At 47.0% G+C, this 20,347-nt stretch overlaps 1 protein-coding gene and 1 long non-coding RNA gene across 2 annotated transcripts in view; one reads left to right on the top strand and one right to left on the bottom strand.

Annotated features, from left to right (window-relative positions):
• MAP3K15 (mitogen-activated protein kinase kinase kinase 15) overlaps window positions 1-8,782 on the bottom strand; it is a 116,455-nt gene extending 107,673 nt beyond the window's left edge. The window contains 1 exon segment of the mRNA XM_047715313.1: window positions 8,228-8,782. Coding sequence (XP_047571269.1) covers window positions 8,228-8,585 — 358 coding nt within the window. The 5' untranslated portion in view covers window positions 8,586-8,782.
• Window positions 8,783-9,096: 314 nt separating this feature from the next.
• On the top strand, window positions 9,097-9,789 carry LOC125091628 (uncharacterized). Its single transcript, XR_007124725.1, has 2 exons — window positions 9,097-9,144; window positions 9,306-9,789. It is a non-coding gene; the product is annotated as an uncharacterized LOC125091628 (long non-coding RNA).
• Window positions 9,790-20,347: the final 10,558 nt, after the last annotated feature.

Genomic DNA, 20,347 nt, shown 5'->3' with positions numbered 1-20,347 from the left:
CCCAGCAGCAGGAGGGTACACTATGCGGCAGGGGGTGGGGGGCACGAGAAGTTTTCCAGTTGGCTTTGCACCAGTTCACCCCTCCCCCGGTGGTGTTATTTGACCAGGATTTTTTTTTTTTTTAAGATTTTATTTATTTGACAGAGGGAGAGAGATCACAAGTAGGCAGAGCAACAGGCGGGGTGTGTGGGGTGGGGGGAAGCAGGCTCCCCGCTGAGCAGAGAGCCCGATGTGGGGCTCGATCCCAGGACCCTGAGATCATGACCTGAGCCGAAGGCAAAGGCTTTAACCCACTGAGCCACCCAGGCGCCCCTCCCAAAGCCTGGTACACAGAGGCTTGCATTCCCCAAGTACAGATTTGAAGTCGGCTGCTGGGAACCCCAAACGCATCCCGCCCCAATAACATACAGCCAGCAATGCAGCAGGCCGCCCCTGGGGCTTTACCTCTCCTAAATGCACTCAAGGCTCACACAGCAAAGCCGAGAGGAAATGCTACAGGTGCAATGCTTCTTTCCCTCGGCCCACGAGACTAAGAATCGAGTAAAATTCCAGGTTCAATGCTGAGTCAGTAGCAGTAACAGCAGCTGGAAAGGGAGGCGGCTCTGGGAAAGGGCCCCAGGCGCAAGCCAGCAGGCAGGCCCAGCACAGGCCAGCTGAGACCCAGCCAGAGGCTCATATGGTCTTGTCCCCACGAGGAAAGTCACTGTGGCCTGAGCGAGCCACCCCACTGTCTCCAGCAGGGAGAGAGGGGGCTTCTCAGTTCTAACCCTATTTTTAATCTCCCACTGAACTTGTTTAAAAGAAAAATCCCATTATGAAAAATACGCATCGTTGAACATGTGGACAAAAAAGCAGCAGCAGTATTCTCAGAACAGTTCAAACCACTGTCTCCAATCCAGGGTCTCCAATGTGAGCTGTTCTGGTCTACTTGAGATGTACCGCTGAGGAGAAAGGCTGAGATCCAGAAATGTGTCATCAGGATGTCTCTTGTTTCCTAATAAAAATCACAACTGCTCTGTAGCTATGCCCGGCCACCATTTTCAACATGGTTTCTACAGGAAACCACATTCGGATTTCCTTCGGAGGGTTCCAAACAAGTTCCGCTTCATGTCAACAGGTGAAACCAAGTGTCAGCTGTGTCCACTGAGAGTTATTCTAAGAAGCAACTGGAAAGGGGCGCCTGGGTGGCTCAGTGGGTTAAGCCACTGCCCTGGGCTCAGGTCATGATCCCAGGGTCCTGGGATCGAGTCCTACATCAGGCTCCTTGCTCAGCGGGGAGCCTGCTTCTCTCTCTGCCTCTGCCTGCCACTCTATTTGTGCTCTCTCTCTCTGACAAATAAATAGATAAAATCTTTTAAAAAATAAAATAAAAGGCAACTGAACAGATACTCCTAGGGAATCCGTCCAAGAGTAGCAAAGAAAACCACATCCGGGTCCCTACCGCTGAAGAGTTAATTATCAGTAATTATTATTTTTTTAAAGATTTTATTTATTTATTTGATAGAGAGAAATCACAAGTAAGCAGAGAGGCAGGCAGAGAGAGAGGAGGAAGCAGGCTCCCTGCTGAGCAGAGAGCCCGATGTGGGGCTCGAACCCAGGACCTGGGATCATGACCTGAGCCGAAGGCAGCGGCTTAACCCACTGAGCCACCCAGGCGCCCCATCAGTAATTATTTAATCACAACTGTGTCACTCGCTAGGAATGAAAAACCTTGGTGCGATCGAAGCTGGCAGAGAGCAGGTGAGGCCTCTGTGAGGCTTCCTGGAAGGTCGGAGACGTGAAGGCAGAGGGCGTTTTGGGCAGAGCGAGACTGCAGGGTACAGTGGCGTCAAAGCAGACAGCATGGAGGGGAACACACCAAGACTGACCCAACCTTAAGAGGCCGGTGACAAAGCTGCTGCCTGTTGGCAGCAACAGGGATGAAAAAAGACAATGCCTGGGCCGGGGAGGAGGGGCCCAGCCAGCGAAGCAAGCGGCTCTGAGACTCGCTCTGGAAGCAACGGGCTGGCTCTGGCAAGGACAGCGGCTGGGGTCAAGCCGGACTCCCAGGTTGGTGATTCTGCTCACGCACGCTTAGTTCTTTAAAAGAAGACAAGGTCTAACTATGGCCCTTACATTCTGTTGGAACCAGATTTGCCTGGTCTCCTGCCCGCCTAGAGATGCCACACAAAATGCACCTTCTACGACCGTCAAACCCACGTGTCCCACAGACCTGATTTCCTTAGAACTTTCTGCATTTTCCAGAGCGATGGGGAGAGTATGCACCCTCTTACGAGCCGTCGGACGGCATTTATAAGGCTGTCTTGAGCAGAAGCTAATGCACCTGAGGTTTAAGTCCACAAAAGGGGAGAGCTGCCTCTAGGCATTTCCAGCAGAACAGCACCACAAGCCTTATTGGTCCGGGTCGGCTCGGCTATGCTGCTGCAGGGGACAAAGCCCAACCTCAGGGGCTTGGCTACGATCTCGAACACGTGACCCTTGCGTGAGCCGTCATGAGGCAGAGAGGCGGAGGGCGTGCTAATGTCGCACTCGCTGTCACTGGGGTACCTGCTGATGTTGCTCACGTTCCCGAAAGGCCCAAGCTAACTGCAAGGGAGACTGGGGACTGCGGAAGAAGATACGCGTGCTTGCAGGCCACACGACACATCAAGCTGAGAAGGAATCCACAAGTAGGGGGCACCTGGGGGGTTAAGTCGGTTGAGCATCTGCCTTGGGCTCAGGTCATGATCTCCTGGTCCTGGGATTGAGGCCCGCGTGGGGCTCCCTGCTCAGCGGGGAGTCTGCTTCTCCCTCTCTCCCGGCTCATGCTCTCTCTCTCTCTCTCTCTCTCAAGAAATAAAATCTTAAAAAAAAAAATCCACAAGTAACATCACCAATGGAGAAGCTAGATGTAACCCAGGGAAAGGGCAGCAGAAGGGACTAGGGCCAGCTGTACTTTAAACCAAGACACACCCTATTTTGGCAGAAAGCCCAATATTACCATCAGTTTAAAAAATGGACAGAATCACTATAGTATCATTTGACACAAAAGGAAAAAAATAACCTAGACTCCAAAACCAGTGACACGCAACAAAAGGTAGACTGTGTCCTCCCATTGCTAGTGGGAAGCCAGCGGCTCCAGCACATTCCGCCTTCTCGCACAGAGCAGGGCGGCGCGGACCAGAGCTGGTTGGAGATTAGGAACAGGGAGGATCCAGGACACAGGGAGATCCAAGGCCTGACTTCCTCTTGGAAAGGCATATCTTGCAGACAACTTTCTAGCATTTGTGCTAGATTTTCATGATCCAAGTTATACTCTTATCGCGGTAACAACCCCCACCCTCCAATCTCCGTAGCTGGACCACATAAAAGCTTCTCTCTTGCTTATGCAACCCCCTAAGTGAACATTTCTGCTCCCGTAGCTACCCTCCGAAGAGTGTTCAGGGATCCAGGTGCCTTCCATCTTGCGCCACTGCCATCGTCTACACTGGGGACCAGGGGAAAGGGTGACAGAGTACGGGAAGATATGCTAACACCTGGGCCCAGAAGCGACAGACACCACCCGTACTTCCGTTTCCTTGGCCAGAACTAGTCATACCTCCCTCCGAGACTCAAAGGGTGTTGGAAAATGCAGTCCGCAGGGTCCCTAGGATTCACTAGGAGCGTGAATCTCCGCTAAGCCAGCCATCTCTGCCACATTTGGCATCCTCCAAATGACTGTGGGAGCTGGCCAGCAAAGGGGTGTCCTCAGGATAAAGCAAAGTCAAATAGCTCAACCAGAGGCGAAAAGCCCTGGCCTTCGTCTTTTGAATGGATGTTCTCGAAGTTCAAGGACTTCCTACCATAACTGTAGGATTCCACCCGAACGGGCAATCCCTTACCGCCTGTAAAATCACCATGAGCACAACTGAAGAAAAAGACCTCAGAAGCAGGGCCCCTGGGACAGGAAAGTGGCATCTAAATGAGGTTCAGAGAGGAGCAAAGTTAGGCAGAGCCAGACCCAGCATCGAGGAGATGAGAACTTGCGCCGCAGAGCAGGTAGGGACAAGGCTTGATCAAAGGGGCCCGTTCTTGCCTTGGGACCCGTTACTAGCTGAGGCAGGAAGGCCACGAACTAGCACACAGCTGGAGGCTCTCACTTAGATCGGTCCGCAAGCACCCAACTAAGCGGAGAGTAAATGGGGATCAATGCTATGGGGCATTCCTTGGAAGTAACTGGACTGTATTCTACTGAACCAGACCTCCGTCTAAGATTTGATGGCACAGGGGCGCCTGGTGGCTCTGTTGGTTGGGCAACTGCCTTCGGCTCAGGTCATGATCCCTGAGTTCTAGGATCGAGTCCCACACTGGGCTCCCAGCTCCACAGGGAGTCTGCTTCTCCCTCCGACCCTCTCCCTCTCATGCTCTCATATAAATAAAATCTTAAAAAAAAAAAAGATTTGATAGCACAGTAAGCATATTCGATTAGAGAGTCCGGTTAAACAGAATTTCCATCTCAGAATGCATGGGAAAGCACGAACCAGAGTTACACAGATTCCCTTCCCGCAGGAAGTCTGTGTTTGCTGTGTTCACAAGCACCGAGAAGCTCCAAGGGACACACGCCGCACGTACCCGGAGTCATGGAACAGGCTGTTCCCAGTACGTACACTCCACACGTGCAGTAGTGATCGCAAGTCAGGACTGTGAATTCTGTTCAAGCAGATACATGGGCATTTAAACAAAAGGAAGGGGTTTCTTTTGGGAAAAGAAAAAGAGAAAGGGGAGAGAGAGAAGACCTGCTTTGTTTTCCAAGCACTGAAAGTAACCAAGAATTTAACAGTTCTACTAAATTCCAGACTCTCACCTTTGAAGACGTAGGACAGATGCTTAAAAAATAAGATAAAAGCTAGTCCTTCTGCAGAGCAAAGGCACACAGGAATGGCCACTACCTCTGCTAAAAGTGAACAAGAGATCCCTCAAAAAAAAAAATTAAACATGAAATTACATGACTCAGCAATTCCCTAGGTGGGTATGTACCCCAGAAAGTGAAAGTGGAGACTTGAGCAGGTATTCCAACACCCACGGCCATTACGGCATTATCTACAAGAGCCTGAAGCTGGAAACGACCATAGCGTCCCATCTGCAGATGCCGGGGTCACCACTGGCGCATTCATTAGCCTTCAAGGTCACTCAGCTACCTGCCACGGTGCGAATGAACCTTGAGGACACTGAGTTAAGTGAAATAAGCCAGCCACAAAAAGACAAATACTCTATGATCCCAGTTATATGAAATTTCTGGAACAGGCACAGTCACGGAGACAGAAAGTAGCACCGTGGTTATCAGCGGCTAAGGGGAGGGAGGAGTGACAAGTTGAAGGGGCACGGAGTTTTTGTTCAGGCTGATGAAAAACTTTTGCACAGGGATGGTGGTCGTTGGCTGCACAAGAGTGTGAATGTACTTAATGCCAAGGAAATGCACAGTTAAAAATGGCTAAATGGGGGGGCACCTGGGTGGCTCAGTGGGTTAAGCCTCTGCCTTCAGCTCGGGTCATGGTCTCGGGGTCCTGGGATCGAGCCCCACATCGGGCTCTCTGCTCGGCAGGGAGCCTGCTTCCTCCTCTCTCTCTCTCTCTCTGCCTGCCTCTCTGCCTATTTGTGATCTCTCTCTGTCAAATAAATAAAATATTTTTTAAAAATGGCTAAATGGGGGTGGCTGGGTGGCTCAGTGGGTTAAGCCTCTGCCTTCAACTCAGGTCATGATCCCAGGGTCCTGGAATCGAGCCCCGCATCGGGCTCTCTGCTCAGCAGGGAACCTGCTTCCTCCTCTCTGTCTCTGCCTGCCTCTCTGCCTACTTGTGACCTCTGTCAAATAAATAAAATCTTTTTAAAAACGGCTAAATGGCAAATTATAGGTTACATATGTTTTAGCACTTTCTTTCCAAGTGCTCGTGACCTTGGCCGTGTACCTTCACCAGAGTCACCGGTCCTCGCTGGGGCTGAAGGCCTGCCTCTGGCTCTCTCGCACCCCCACCAAACCATCCAGGCTCCAGCGACCCCGAACCTCTCCTCCAGATGGACACAGGACCACGGAAAACTGCACAACAAGGGGGAAAACACGCTCCGGCCGGCTTTGCCTCGCTAGGAGTACAAGAGACCGGAAGTACTCCCACTTCTCATCTATCATGCTCCCTAAAATACATTTGGGGACATCTCAATCGGTCCACTCCCCCACAAGCAGTTTTCTGGAACAGCAAAGTCCAGTGGCACCTTCTGTGAGGAGGAAAATGCTCTCTTCACTGTGCCTGTTGAGCCCCTGAAATACGGCTGGTACCAATAACAGACTGACTTCTTGCATTTAAACAGACTTCAGTGTCCACTGCCACCTGTGGCTAGTGGCCACCATGTCGGATCCGCGCTTTTACAACTTTCACGAAGAACCCATAGTGACAGATTTGGTTTTCTGTGTGGGTTTTTGTTGTTGTTGTTGTTCTGTTTTGTTTGGGTGGAGATGCCCAAAGTCCGTGAGCGGTAGAGATCAGGAAGCCAGGAGAGGTGTGTGTGGGTGGGGGGTGGGAATCTCAGTTTAATCCAGAAACCCACGACTGGAGTTGCACATATCCTCGGCCAAACCTCTGAGAAGAATTTACTAGTTATAATGACGTACCGAGAAATGATTTAGTCAAGACCAAGCCAAGGTCAACCAAAGGAGGTACACGATGCAGAAAATTCTAGGCAATCTGGACCCAGAGCAAGAAAAGGTGCCTGTTGTGTAGCTGTGGAATCGAAAGCCCAAGATTTCTGACTGAACTTTCACACCCAACCAGAAGGGGTCCAGTTAGTAGATGAGGGCTTGTTTTACACACACACACACACACACACACACACAGGCACAGCCCCAGAGGAGTAAAGCCGCCGCGCACCCAGCTTCAGAGTTGGCACCGGCAGGCAGGAGGCTACAATTGTGCAGCACAGCAGAAGGGACATTTCCCCTTTCAGAGAAGAGTGTTACCCAACTCTGATTTCGGAGGAAAATGAATAGAGGTCAAGAAAACCGAGGGTTCTGGGTGAAGTGGGCTCCTGAGGAACTTTTCTAAAAAGGCATAGCACTGAGGAGTACCCGCTGAGCGGTCAGAAATATCAAAAGAGTGTTCTCAACGCGCTCAGCTGCTGCTTTATTTGAACAAGCCTGACACTCTGCCCCCCTCCAGGTGCGGAGGATTCGCTCTGCAGAAAACAGCACCGGGTTGCCTCTGGCTGGGAACGGATGGCAATCCACCTAGCTTGCGGCTTCCCCGTCGGGCGGCCGGGCTCTCAAACTCCCCCCTGTACCTTCTCACATGCTTTTAGGCTTAGGGTGGGCACGGTTACCACCTCTTGACCAGTGGAGAAACCAAGGCACAAACCAGGTAATTACCGTCCCCACACAAGGCTTATTAATATCACCCAACTGCCAGAGGCTTGTCATATAGACTCCAAACGTTCCGTAAGGGAAAATATCCGAGCAGCCATCCATTGCACACCTGGAGAAACTTGCCAACCAAAAAGTGTTGATTTTAAGACTGGATTCTTCCCACACGCTTATCACAAGGAGCTTGGAGAGCTAGTGTCCCATTCCAGCAACGGAGGAGACCCAGAACCCCCGAACGCTTGTGCATTATGGGATAAAACAGATCTGTCACGCCGGTGGTAGAGCACAGCCCACGTCAAAGCGTGTTTGGGGGCAGGAATTAAAGTTCTAGAAAGAACTCTGGGGCATTTCTAAGAGCACCTCCCCCCACACACTCCCTTGCAGCAGCACACGGATTCCCACTATCTGCCGCAAAATGGAATCACCTGGGAAAGCACTGGAAACTCGTGAGGCCTTAGACTGTGGGATCCTCGGGGTACAATCCGGACATGAGTTTTAAAAGTTCCCCAGGTGATGCTTATGCGTAGCCAGGGGCCCACTCATTGCTCTAAGGGACACGGTCGGAGTGAGGAAATACAATCGGGAGGCGGGGGGGGGGGGGGGGGAAGGAGAGCTCTGCGTCATCTGGGTTTTGGACTGTTTCTTCGGTCAACTGACGTTTAAGGAGACGAAAAAGTAACTTGGTTAAATGGCAGTGGCCTCCGTTTTCTTATCTGTAGAAAGGTACAATGCCGGGCGTGCGGTGAGCGTCAGGGGAGGCTAGGCCGGCGGGCGGCCGGGGCCCTGGCACGGGCCAGGGTCAGGAAGGCGGGCAGGCTGGGGCGGGGTGGGGTTGGGGGGTGAACGGGGCATCCGCCTCACCTGCGTCGTAGAAGGCGTCGAGCACAGCCGTCTCCCCGAAGTCGAGCTCCCCAAAGGGCACGGAGGTGAACTGGGCGCCCTCCGCCTCGCAGGCCCGCTGCAGGCACTGGCGCGCCCCCGCCTCGGGGCCGCCGGCCACGCCGCCCTGCGGGATCTCGCCGCGCACATATACTGCCCGCAGAGCCCGCCGCGGCCCGCCCGCGTCCTCGCCCCCGCTCCCGGGCCCCGCGCCCTCGGCCGCCCTGTCGGGCTCCACCGGCCCGACCGCGCCCTCGGCTCCCGGCGGCAGCGGGCACTGCGGTGGCTCGGCCGCCGCCCCGAGGGCCCCGGCCGGGGGATTCCCGCCGCCGCTCTCCATGCGGCCGCCCGGCGCGCCCTTCCTGGGTCCCGCCTCTGCACGAGCTGCGGGAGGCTGGGGGCCACGAGCGTCCCCGCACCTGTTCCCGGGGCGCGGGCGGGCAGCTGCGGGCGCCCGAGCGCGCCGGTGGCCCCGCGGCCGCTGACGAAAGCTGCAGCCCCGCAACCCCCGAGCGCCCTTTGAAGACTGAGGAGAGAGAGGCGGGGGCTGGGGACCTGAGGGCGAGCGGAGGGCGGGGGGAGGTCTGGGAAGGGCGGCGGGGCAGGAGCTGGCAGGGCGCCCCCTGCCGCCTCCCCCGGGCAGCGCCCGAGGAGGGTGGATTTGTCAATTTCAGGATTTTGCAGCTGCCTTCCCTCCGGACTGACCAACATCACAAGTCCCGGCTTTCCCCCCTCAAAACAATCTGGTGGGTATTAGAGAGGGCACGGATTGCATGGAGCACTGGGTGTGGTACAAAAACAATGAATACTGTTATGCTAAAAATAAATTTAAAAAAATGATTAAAAAAAACAATCTGAAGCTTTTCAAGCAGAGTAAACACTCAAAGCGCTGGTTGGAGGTAAATATTCAATTTCAAACTAAATGCAGAGGTAATTTTAACCCAGGATTTAGGTGAGAAGATGCTAATTTCAAACGCCTCTGATTTTGATAAGTAGATAAATAAGTGAATTAATTAAAAGATAAATAAATCGCCTCTGATTTTGCACTCTTTGTTCCCAGTTGCCAAGAGCATGGCCCTTGTGAGCCCCGTTCTGGAGGCCTGCTCGTCCTGACTTTCACTGTGACCTTGACAAAGCACCAGGAATCACCAGCAACAACTTTTGTATGCCAGGAAAATAGGATGCCTGCCCGACCTATGAAATGCTGTGAACCCAAACGGATCTTTACTCTGGATCTTACCTGCCTCACGATTTTAGGCTCCAACGTTAAAATGTAGTATTACCACTGCAGGTAGTACTTCTATTTAAAAGACAGGCTACGGGGAGCCTGGGTGGCTCAGTGGTTAAGTGTCTGCTTTCGGGTCAGGTCATGATCTCAGCGTCCTGGGTTGGAGCCCCAGGTCCGGCTCCCTGCTCAGTGGAGAGTCGGCTTCTCCCTGCCCCTCTCCCCCTACCCCCAACTTGTGTGCTCTCTCTCAAATAAAGAAAATCTTTTTTAAAAAGGAAAAAAATAAAAGATAGGATGCACTGGACATTGTCACAAGGTTTTGGGGCTTGGATTTTTCATTTTTAATACCGGTATTATTGAGATACCATTCACAAGCCATCCAGTTCACCCAAGTAAGTGGCTTTTAGTATATTCATAGAGCCGAGCAGCCATCACCACAGAGTTTTAGAACATTTTCATCACTCCCCCCCCACCCCGCAAATCCTGGGGAACCATTAGCACTCACTGCTCCTCCCCCGATACCCCTCTGCCCTAAGCAACCACCAAGCTGTTTCCTCTCTCTATAGATTTGCTATCCTGGGCATTCCATAAATATGGAATCAAACAAGGTGTGGAAGAGGATATATATCTAGGAATGGGATTTCTGGGTCATATGAAAACTCCATGCTTAACCTTTGGAGAAACTGCCACTATTTTCCAAAGTGGTTCCACCATTTTCCATCCCCACCAATAGTATATGAAGGTTCCAATCTCTCCTCACTGTCACCAACACTTGTTATTGGCTTTTTGGTTAGAGCCATGCTAGTGAGTACGAAGCAGTACCTCACTGGGATTCTGATTTGCATTTCCCTTATGATTAATGATGTTGAGCATCTTGTCATGTGCTGATTCACTATTTGTAGAACTTCTTTAAAGATTTTATTTATTTATTTGACAGACAGAAATCACAAGTAGGCAGAGAGGCAGGCAGAGAGAGAGGAGGAAGCAGGCTCCCCGAGAGAGCAGAGAGCCCAATGCGGGGCTCGATCCCAGGACTCCGAGATCATGACCTGAGCCGAAGGCAGCGGCCTAACCCACTGAGCCACCCAGGCGCCCTGTAGAACTTCTTTAGAGAAATGTCCATTCAGATCTTTTGTGCACTCTTAAACTGGGTATTCATCTTTATTATGGAGTTATAAAAGTTCTTTTTATATTGTGGATATGAGTCCCTTATCAGATACGTGATGTATGAATATTTTCCCCCATTCTGTGCATTCTTTTCACTTCTTTTTTTAAAGAAATTTATTTATTTATTTGTCACAGAGAGCGATCACAAGTAGGCAGAGAGGCAGGCGGAGAGATAGAGGGGGAAGCAGGCTCCCTGCTGAGCGGAGAGCCCGATGCGGGGCTCGATCCTGAGGACCCTGAGATCATGACCTGAGCCGAAGGCAGAGGCTTAACCCACTGAGCCACCCAGGCGCCCCTTCTTTTCACTTTCTTAATGGTGTCCTTTGCAGCACCTCACAAGCCATTCTGACAAAAGCAAGATGGGACTTACCTGACAAAATCACGCTTTGGCTTCTCTTCATGTTTCAGTAATAATACAGTCCACGCCTCCATCCCACCCCCAAAGGAAAGCAGAAAGTACCAGTATAAATCTTTGAAGAAGTCCTTCTTTAATTCTAGTCCTGATAGAAATTAGGAATTTCAACAAGGGACATGATTGTGTACCCTCTTGTGTGGTCAGTGGATGGAAAACAGCTCTGAAGAGATCTGTAAAAACACACAGACCAGAACTGGGAAGAGGGAAGATAGGGAAAACTTTCAACACCTCTGTTCTGAGCTTCAAAAGACAGGATGGACGTATTTTCCTTGGAGACTTGTAATGCATAATAATAGTAATTTTCCTAATGTGCCTGTTTATCTGAGATTATCCCAATGATAGGCACAGCCTTCGGGAGGCCTCAGATGCCCATTTCACAAGCACTTGCCAGCGTCTTGCTGTTGCCCCCACGCCAGTCTTTCTGTGTTCCTTCCAGCTCTCACTGGGGCCCTGCTGACTGAGTAAGACTCACAGGACTTGTGAATTGTGGCTTGAATAATACCTTCCTCTGAACACAAACCCTGCTGGGTAAAGAACCCAGAATCTGCCTAGCTAACGAGCACCTTCCCTGCAGCTGGTGCACACAGTGCCCTTTCTCGTTGTTTCCAGTAATTTGCACACCTGAAAGGGGACCCGGCCCCATCTCCTGATGTCCTTCTTGCCTCCCAGCGCCAGCCACACTGAGAAAATGACAAATTGTTTGATTAGTCTTTTCTGTTTAGTTGAACAGTTGTTCAGTTCTTACCCCTGCCTTGTCCCTTACTAAGTGCGTGTCTTGGAAACTACTTTGCCCCAACACAGAGATATCATTTGGACTAGGACAGTGGGTTGAATACAGTGGAAACAATATAGTCAAAAAGCAAGATTAAACCTAGGCATTTCTCTCATTTCCTTTATTGTATTTCAGGCCGGTTATTTGTATCAATTGTGGTCAAACTAGTTAGCTCTTGGACTCGTTCAATGTTGTAAAAAATATTTTAGTTACCATAGGAGTGGCAGTTTCATTACTTCTTTCATCGTACCCAAGAATCAAGAACAAATAGTGACAAAAGACAAACAGTCATGTTATATAATAGTGTATGTATTTGTTGGGAAAACTTTAACATATATAGTAATTCAACAGATTTATTGAGCACCTATTACATGTCAGGCACTGTCCTTGGTGCTGAGGATAGCATAGTGAACAACACAGCCAAACTCCCTGCTGTCATATTAGATACAGATACTGAGCGATAGATATGGATACGACTACACACAGATATACTTTTGGGTAGATGCTATAAATATTGTATGGACACAGATTATTGTAATCTGCCATACAATACAAGAAAAGCGAATAGGATGGATGAAACTGACAAGCAGTATTAAGCATAGATTGTATGTAAAATATTGCCTTATAAAATGTAGGTGAAACTCACAGGATGTTTTAAAAGTGTATGTAATGAGTAACCAAGAAGCTCGTGAGGAAAACGTGGACTTCAAGAGGTGCATTAAAAATTGTAAGTTATTTTCCTCTAAGACATGCTACAGATGGAATATATGACGGAACAAACAAGAGTGTTACTTACAGATAAATAGGGATGGAAAGACCAGGTCATTCGGTATGAGCGTGTGATCTCTCACCTAATAGTTACATTACCCCCAAAGTGAGCCCCCGTGGGTGACCCCCATTACAGTCCCATTCTCGTGCCACATATGCCCTCTATCTTCTTGAACATATAGAGTTTCTTATCATAACTGTTTCAATGCCCTTGTCTACTAAAGCTAACATCTGTTTTATTCCTGGATCTGTTTCTAGTGATTCTTCTCATTGTGGGTCATATTTTCCTTTTTTTTTTTTTTTTTTTTTGCATGTCTGGTAACTTTTTATTAGATGGCACACATTGCAAAATTTAATGGTACTGCACACTTTTGTATTCCTATAAATATTCTTGAGCTTTGTTCTAGGATAGAGTTAAGTTCTCGGAAACGGCTGGGCTCTTCTGAGGATTGCTTTTGAGCTTCAAGTGGGATCAGAGCAGCCTTTAGGCTAAGACAGATTAATCCCCTGTGCTGAGGCGATACCCCTCTGAGTACTCTACCTGATGTCCTGTGAACTGTGACTTTTCCCATTCCGGCCAGTGGACACAGAGGCTATTCCGGTCCTATGGGACCTCCAGGATGGTTCCCTCTAATCCATTCAGGTAGTCCTTTCTCGAGCCTGAAGATGTTTCTTCACACACAGGTGCTAGTCAGCACTCTGCCGAAGATTCCAGATCTACACAACTCTGGAACTCTGGGTGCAGCTGTCTCCTCTCCATTACTCCAAATGTAGCCTCCTTGGCCTTCTAGCCCCAACTCGTCAGCTCAGGAAGGCAACCGGGCTCCTCGTGGGCTCCCTTTCTCTGTTCGATAGCCTGGACTCTCCCTCCAGGCAGCAAGCTGGGGGAAATTGTAGGACTCGCCTTGTTTACTTGCTCTCTCTCAAGGATCTCTGTCCTGTGCTGTGCTTCTTACATGATTTTTGCAAACTTTTCGTAAGTCTGAAATTCTTATAAGATGAAAAGATTTAATCATTTTAAAATTAAAAGTGCTTCTTTAGTCTAAGCTTGGTACAGGCTGAGCATTTATGACATGAAAAGGAGAAAGATGGGCTCCTTCTCTCGTCTCCCACCTTGCTAGCCGTCCCTCTGAGGTGGGGATGTGTGGGAGAAGATCTAAGACAACCCCCCCGATGGCTCTCTGGTGCTGGGATCACATCGGTCCAGGGGAAACACTGACCCTTTGCCTCACAACCTCTGGGGGTGCCGGCCACTCCTACCCAGCCTCTCTCTCGCTGCCTTCATTTGAGCTTTCAGCCAGCCGTCTCGACCTCCAGATTTCTGAGGTATGATTCAGACACCTGTCCTCTATTGTCCTGAAAACGTCTTGGGACATATGTAGCAAAGTCTCCTTGAATCCTTTCCCCAGGCTCATGGTAAGTGATAGGCAGCCTTCCGACACCCCATTGGCAGGGAGGAACTCACCAGCATACCAATCTCTCTCCAAAAATATTCTTCTCATTTCCAATTCCCTTTTCCGGCAATGTCCAGCCTCACTTGGAAACTCACTTTGAGCATTTCGTTACTGGTGCAAGACTTTCCAGAGCTCTCTTTTTTTCTCTGCCATCCACTTTCTGCTACCAGTAACATTCCAGATGGTTCCTGCTTCACCAGCTTATGGCCTGGAGGTTGATGATAACATGAACCAGAGCACCCACTTTACTTGCAATGGACATTGAACAAAAACTTGAACGAGATCAGGGTTTAGCCATGCAAATACATACGGAAGGAGCAGTTCAGGCTGAGGGAAGAGCCAGTGCAAAGGCCCTAAAGCATCCTGGTATGTTCAAGAAACAGCAAGTCCAGGATCTTTAGATATTTAGGATTCCATCATCTTATATTTTAACAGTTCTAATTTCTAGAAATATTCAAATGTAATCTTCTCTTGTAACTTTTACCCATTGATTCTAATTTAATTCTTGAACGTGGCAGCTTTCCAAGTACTGCTCTTAGGTCTTTTTTTTTTTTCTTTTTTTCAGGTGATACCCTGCCTCTCAGAGCCTTCAATCATTCCTCCATGACATGATTTCCAGGCTAGTCACCACCTTGATGATTCTCTTCTAGAAGATTCCCTATTTGTTTCAATTGCTGTTTTGTGTGTGCAAAAACTTTTTAAAATGAAACATTTTTAAAAAGCTGCATTGGGCACCTGGGTGGCTCAGTGGGTTAAAGCCTCTGCCTTTGGCTCAGGTCATGATCCCAGGGTCCTGGGATCGAGTCCCGCATCGGGCTTTCTGCTCAGCAGGGAGCCTGCTTCTCCCTCTCTCTCTGCCTGCCTCTCTGCCTACTTGTGATCTCTGTCAAATAAATAAAATCTTTAAAAAACCAAAGCTGCATTTATTTTAGTTTTTTTTTTAAAGATTTTATTTATTTATTTGATAGAGAGACACACAGCGAGAGAGGGAACACAAGCTGGGGGAGTGGGAGAGGGGAACGCAGGCTTCCTGCGGAGCAGGGAACCGGATGCAGGTCTCGATCCCAGAACCCTGGGATCATGACCTGAGCGGAAGGCAAACGCTTAACGACTGAGCCACCCATGTACTCTATTTTAGTTTTTTTTTAAAGATTTATTTATTATTTGAAAGAGAGAGAGAGAGAGCATGATGGGGGAGGGCAGAGGGACAGAGAGAATCTTAAGCAGATTCTCTGCTGAGCGCAGAGTCCGAGGCAGGGCTCGATCTCGGGACACTGAGATCATGACCTGAGCCAAAATCAAGAGTTAGATGCTTAATGGACTGAGCCATGCTGGTGACCCTTATTGATTGATTGATTGATTTATCTGAGAGAGAAAGTGAGGGGGAAGGGGCAGGGGGAGATGAGAGAATCCTCAAGCAGACTCCCTGTTGAGCACAGATCCCTGAGATTATGACCTGACCTGAAATAACGGGCTGGAGGCTCCACTGACTGAGCCACCCAGGTGCCCCTAAAATTAAACATTTTTATTTTAAGATAATTGTAGCTTCATATACAATTGTAAGAAATCATGCAGAGAGACCTAGTGTACACTTCAGTCAGTTTTCCCCAGTGGAAACATCCTGCTGAACTACAGTACGAGATCACAGCCAAGACAGTGATGCCAACTGTCAGTGTGCGGAACGGCTACATTCTATTGCCCTTTGACCCCCACACCCATCTCTCTCCTCGCACCCCATACCTAACTACTGGCAACTAATCTGTTTTCCATTTCTAGAAGTTTGTCGCTTCAAGAATGTTATATAAATGGAATAATATAGTGTGTAACCTTTTAGGATTATCTTTTTTTATCCAGCCTAATTCCCCTGGGATACACCCAAGAGGTTACACACATCAGTAATCCATTCCATTGATTGCTGAGCACTATTCAATGGTATGGACGTAGCACAGCCTCTTTAACCATTTATCCTTTCAAAGACACCTGAGTTGCTTCCAGTTTGGGGATTATATGAATAAAAATCCTATGGGCATGCATGTACAGGTTCTTATGTGGATCTAAGTTTTCATTTCTCTGGGATAAATACCCAGGAGTGCAAATTCTGCATCACATGGTAGTTGCATGTTTAATTATTTTAAGAAACTGCCAAGTTGTTTTCCAGAGTGGCTATGCCATTTCACATCCCCATCGGGAATGTAGGAGTGATCTGGTTTCTCCACATCCTTATCAGTATTTGGGGTTGTTATTTTTTCATTTTAGCTGTTCCGATAGGTGTGTGGTAATATCTTTTTATGGTTCTAGTTTGCATTTCCCAATGAATAATGATGTTGAGCATCTTTTCAAGTGCTTATTTGCCATGTGTATATCTTATTTGGTGAATATCTGATCATATCTTGTGCCCATTTTCTAATTTCAAACATTGGAATGTTTGATTTTTTACTGTTGAATTTTAAATGTTATCTCTATATTGTAGATACTAGTCCTTTGCCAGATAGGTGGTTTGCAAGTATTTTCTTTCAGTCTGTAGCTTGTCTTTTCATCCTCTTAATGAGGTTTTTCATAGAACAAGTGTTTTTTATCTTGATAAGACCCAATTTATCAATTTTTCTATTTATAAATTATGCTTTTAATTCCATGTTAAAAAAAAATAAAACAAAACACCTCTTTGCCAAGTCCTAGGGTACAAAGATTTTCTTTTATATTTTTTTCCCTAAAAATTTTGTGGCTTTAGGGGTGGCTGTGTGGCTCAGTTAGTTAAGCATCTGACTCTTGATCTCAGCTCAGGTGTCGATCTCACATGTGTGAGTTCAAGCCCCACACAGGGCTCCATGTTGGGCATGGAGCCTACTTATAAATAATAATTACAGTAAAAGTTTTGTATCTTTGCATTTTACATTTAAAATTCACTTTTACTTAATTTTTGTATAGGGTGTGAGATTTAGGTAGAGATTTAGGTATTTTTTTTTTCCTCTTGGTTGTTCAATTGCTCTGGTACCATTTTATGAAAAGACTATCTTTCCTTCATTACATTCCCTTTACCCCATGGTCAAAAATCAGTTGGGAATATTTGTGTGGGTCTATTTCTGGGTTCTGTATTCTGTTCCACTGACCTGTGTATTTATCCCTCCACCAGTCCACACTGCCTGACTGCTGAAGCTATATACTAACCCTTAATAGTGGGGAGACTGATTCCTCCTTTGTTTTTCTTTTCCAAGACTGTTGTAGCTGTATTAGAGCCTGTGTTTTCTCACACAAGTTTCAGAGTAAGCTTGTCCATGTCCACAAAAAAACCTCATTAGGATTTTGGTGGGAATTACATAAACATATAGATTCAATTTGGAAGGAATTAAACATATTTATTGTGTTGAATCTTCCAATGTATGAATGCACTCTTCTTTTCCATTTAATTAGATGAACTTCTTTGATTTCTTTCATTAGAATTTTCTCATTTTCAGCATCCAGACTGCGTCCATACTAAGTTTATGCCCAATTATTTAGTGTTTTTTTTAGAGTGGATATAAATGGGGTGGTTTGTAATTTCAGGTTCCACATATTCATTATTAATTTGTAGAAATGCAATTGTTCCTGTGCACTGCATTTCTCTTATTACATGACCTCGCTGAGCTTACTTCCGGAGGTTTGTGAGATTTTTCCTTGGGATTTTCCATGTAGACAATCATGTAATCTGTAAATAGGGAAAATTTTTTCTTCTTTCCAAGCTACATGCCTTTTGTTTCTTTTTCTTGCCTTGTTGCTATGGCTGGAACTTGCAGTTCGATGTTGAATAACAGCACTGACAGCAGGCATCCCTGTCTTGTTCTAATCTTAGAAGGGAACTATTAAGTCTTTCACCCTGAGTATGATGTTAGCTGTGGGTTTTTTGGCAGATACTCTTCAGCAAGTTAAGGAGGTTTCCCTCTATTTCTAGTTCATTGAGCACCATCACTGTGCATGGGTATTGGGGTTTTTTTCCAAATGCTCTTTTGACATGAATTGATATAATCATATGATTTTTTTCTTCCTCAGCCTATCAATATCATGACTTACACTGATATTCCAAGGTGGAACTTGCATACTTGAAATAAATTCTAGTTGGTTGTGGTATATAATTCTTTTTGTACATTTCTGGATTTTACTTCCTAATACTTTATTAAGAATATTTGCACCTAGGTTGATAAAATATACTGACCTGCAGTTTTCCTTTTCTAGGGCACTGTCTTTTCCTTGTTTTGATATCAGAGTAATACTAGCCTCATAAAATAATTTGGGAAGTGTCCTATCCTCTTCTCTTATACGGAAAAGATTGTGTAAAATTGGTGTTACTTCTGGGACGCCTGGGCGGCTCAGCGGGTTAAGCCGCTGCCTTCGGCCCAGGTCATGATCCCAGGGTTCTGGGATTGAGTCCCATATTGGGCTTCTTGCTCAGCAGGGAGCCTGCCTCTCTCTCCGCCTCTGCCTGCCTCTCTGCCTGCTTGTGTGCTTTCTCTCTCTCTCTTTCTCTCTGACAAATAAATAAATAAATAAATAAATAAATAAAATCTTAAAAAAAAAAGATGAAAACTCTCTACTTAAAAAAAATTGGTGTTACTTCTTTAAGTGTTTGGTAGAATTCTCCAGTGAAACCATTTGGATCTGGAGATTTCCTTTTTAGTGTCTTTTAATTACACATTTGATATTTTTGGTAAAGGTTATAAAACCGTTAAGCTTGTTTATTTCATTTTGGTTGAGTTTTGATAGTCTGTGAGTTTAGAGGAATTGGCCCAATTCTCCTAAGATGCTGAATTTATATCAGGAAGTTGTTCATAGTATTCCCTTCTTCACCTTTTGATGGCTGCAAAGTCTGCAGTGGCATTCCATTTCATTCCCAACTTGGTGATTTGTCTCTTCTCTCTTTTTGTCAGTCCTGGTATTTATTCACGTAAACATAAACATTCGAGTCTTCCAATGAGTCCATCAAAGACACTCTTCATTTCTGTTAGTGCGTTTTAAATTTCCAGCCATTTGGTTCTTTCCTCAAGCTTCCATCTCTGCTGATATCTCCTCTCTGATCTTGCATGTTGTCTACTTTTTCCATTGTAGCCTTTATATAGTAATCATGATTATCTTAAGTTCCTTCTCTGATACTTCCAAGAGCTGTGCCATATCTAAGTGGTTCTGAGGATCGCTTTGTCTCTTTAGATTGCTTTTTTATTGGCTTTTGGCGTGCCTTGTAGCTTTTGGTTGAAAGCTAGACATTTTATACAAGGCAGCAGATACTGTGCTAAATAAGCCTTTCATGTAGGAATTTGTGTGATCCCAGCCAGGAATTGGGCTGTGTTGAGGTTTGTTGTTTCTATGGACACCAGAAACTTTTAACTCCTCTAGCGATCTTTTTTGTTGTTCCTCTTGGTTTTGGGGCTTTCCTTTGTGCTGCTCTCCAGAGAAAGCCTGTCTCTTGCAGCTCTCCCTGCTGTAATCCACTGTTATTATTCCTAAAGTTTTGTCAGTGTGCCAGTGGAGCATTGGGGGGGAGGAGTAGTCTAATTACATATTATATATAATACATATAGAGGGGTGCCTGGGTGGCTCAGTGGATTAAAGCCTCTACCTTTGGCTCAGGTCATGATCTCAAGGTCCTGGGATCGAGCCCCGCATCAGGCTCTCTGCTCAGCGGGAAGCCTGCTTCCCTTCCTCTCTCTCTGCCTGCCTCTCTGCCTGCTTGTGATCTCTCTCTGTCAAATAAATAAAATCTTAAGAAAATATAGAAATATATTATATATCTAAATATTATGTATTTATAATTGCAGTTTTCATTTTCTAGGGTACTGTCTTTTCCTTGTTTTGATATCAGAGTAATACTAGCCTCATATTTATAAATATCATATATTTAGATATTATAGCTTATACATTATAAGCCTTAATTTCGGGGGTATAGTATTCACAAGTGCACCTGACCCTCTTCCAGAGATAGAGCTCTCCTTGGCCAGTCTCTTCCCGCAGATGCAATGGGTATCCAACAGTGTTCTCAGTCAACAGACTTGAGGCCCTTCTGCCTTAGGATTAAATATTTATTTTTTAGGTGAGTCGGGGGCTGAGGCTGGGTTTGGGTGAAATTCCCTTCCCCAAGCTGCAATGGTATTTCACCAGTACCCTCAGACCTTGTCGTTCCCACTGCAGAATAAGCTTTTTGTCCCTTAAGTGGGAAAGGTCTGTGTGGATTTCTCAGTGGCTCCATGAAAGAGCCACTTGGGGTCCTGGAGGAAAAGCCTGTCAAAGTGTGGGAACCTCTCCCGCTAGGAGCTTCATACTCTCAAGCTATCCC

Source organism: Lutra lutra, chromosome X, assembly GCF_902655055.1.
Source record: "Lutra lutra chromosome X, mLutLut1.2, whole genome shotgun sequence".
Taxonomy (NCBI): Eukaryota; Metazoa; Chordata; class Mammalia; order Carnivora; family Mustelidae; genus Lutra; species Lutra lutra.
The sequence above is the reverse complement of the archived record's forward strand: the minus strand, read 5'-3'. Positions and strand labels throughout refer to the sequence as shown.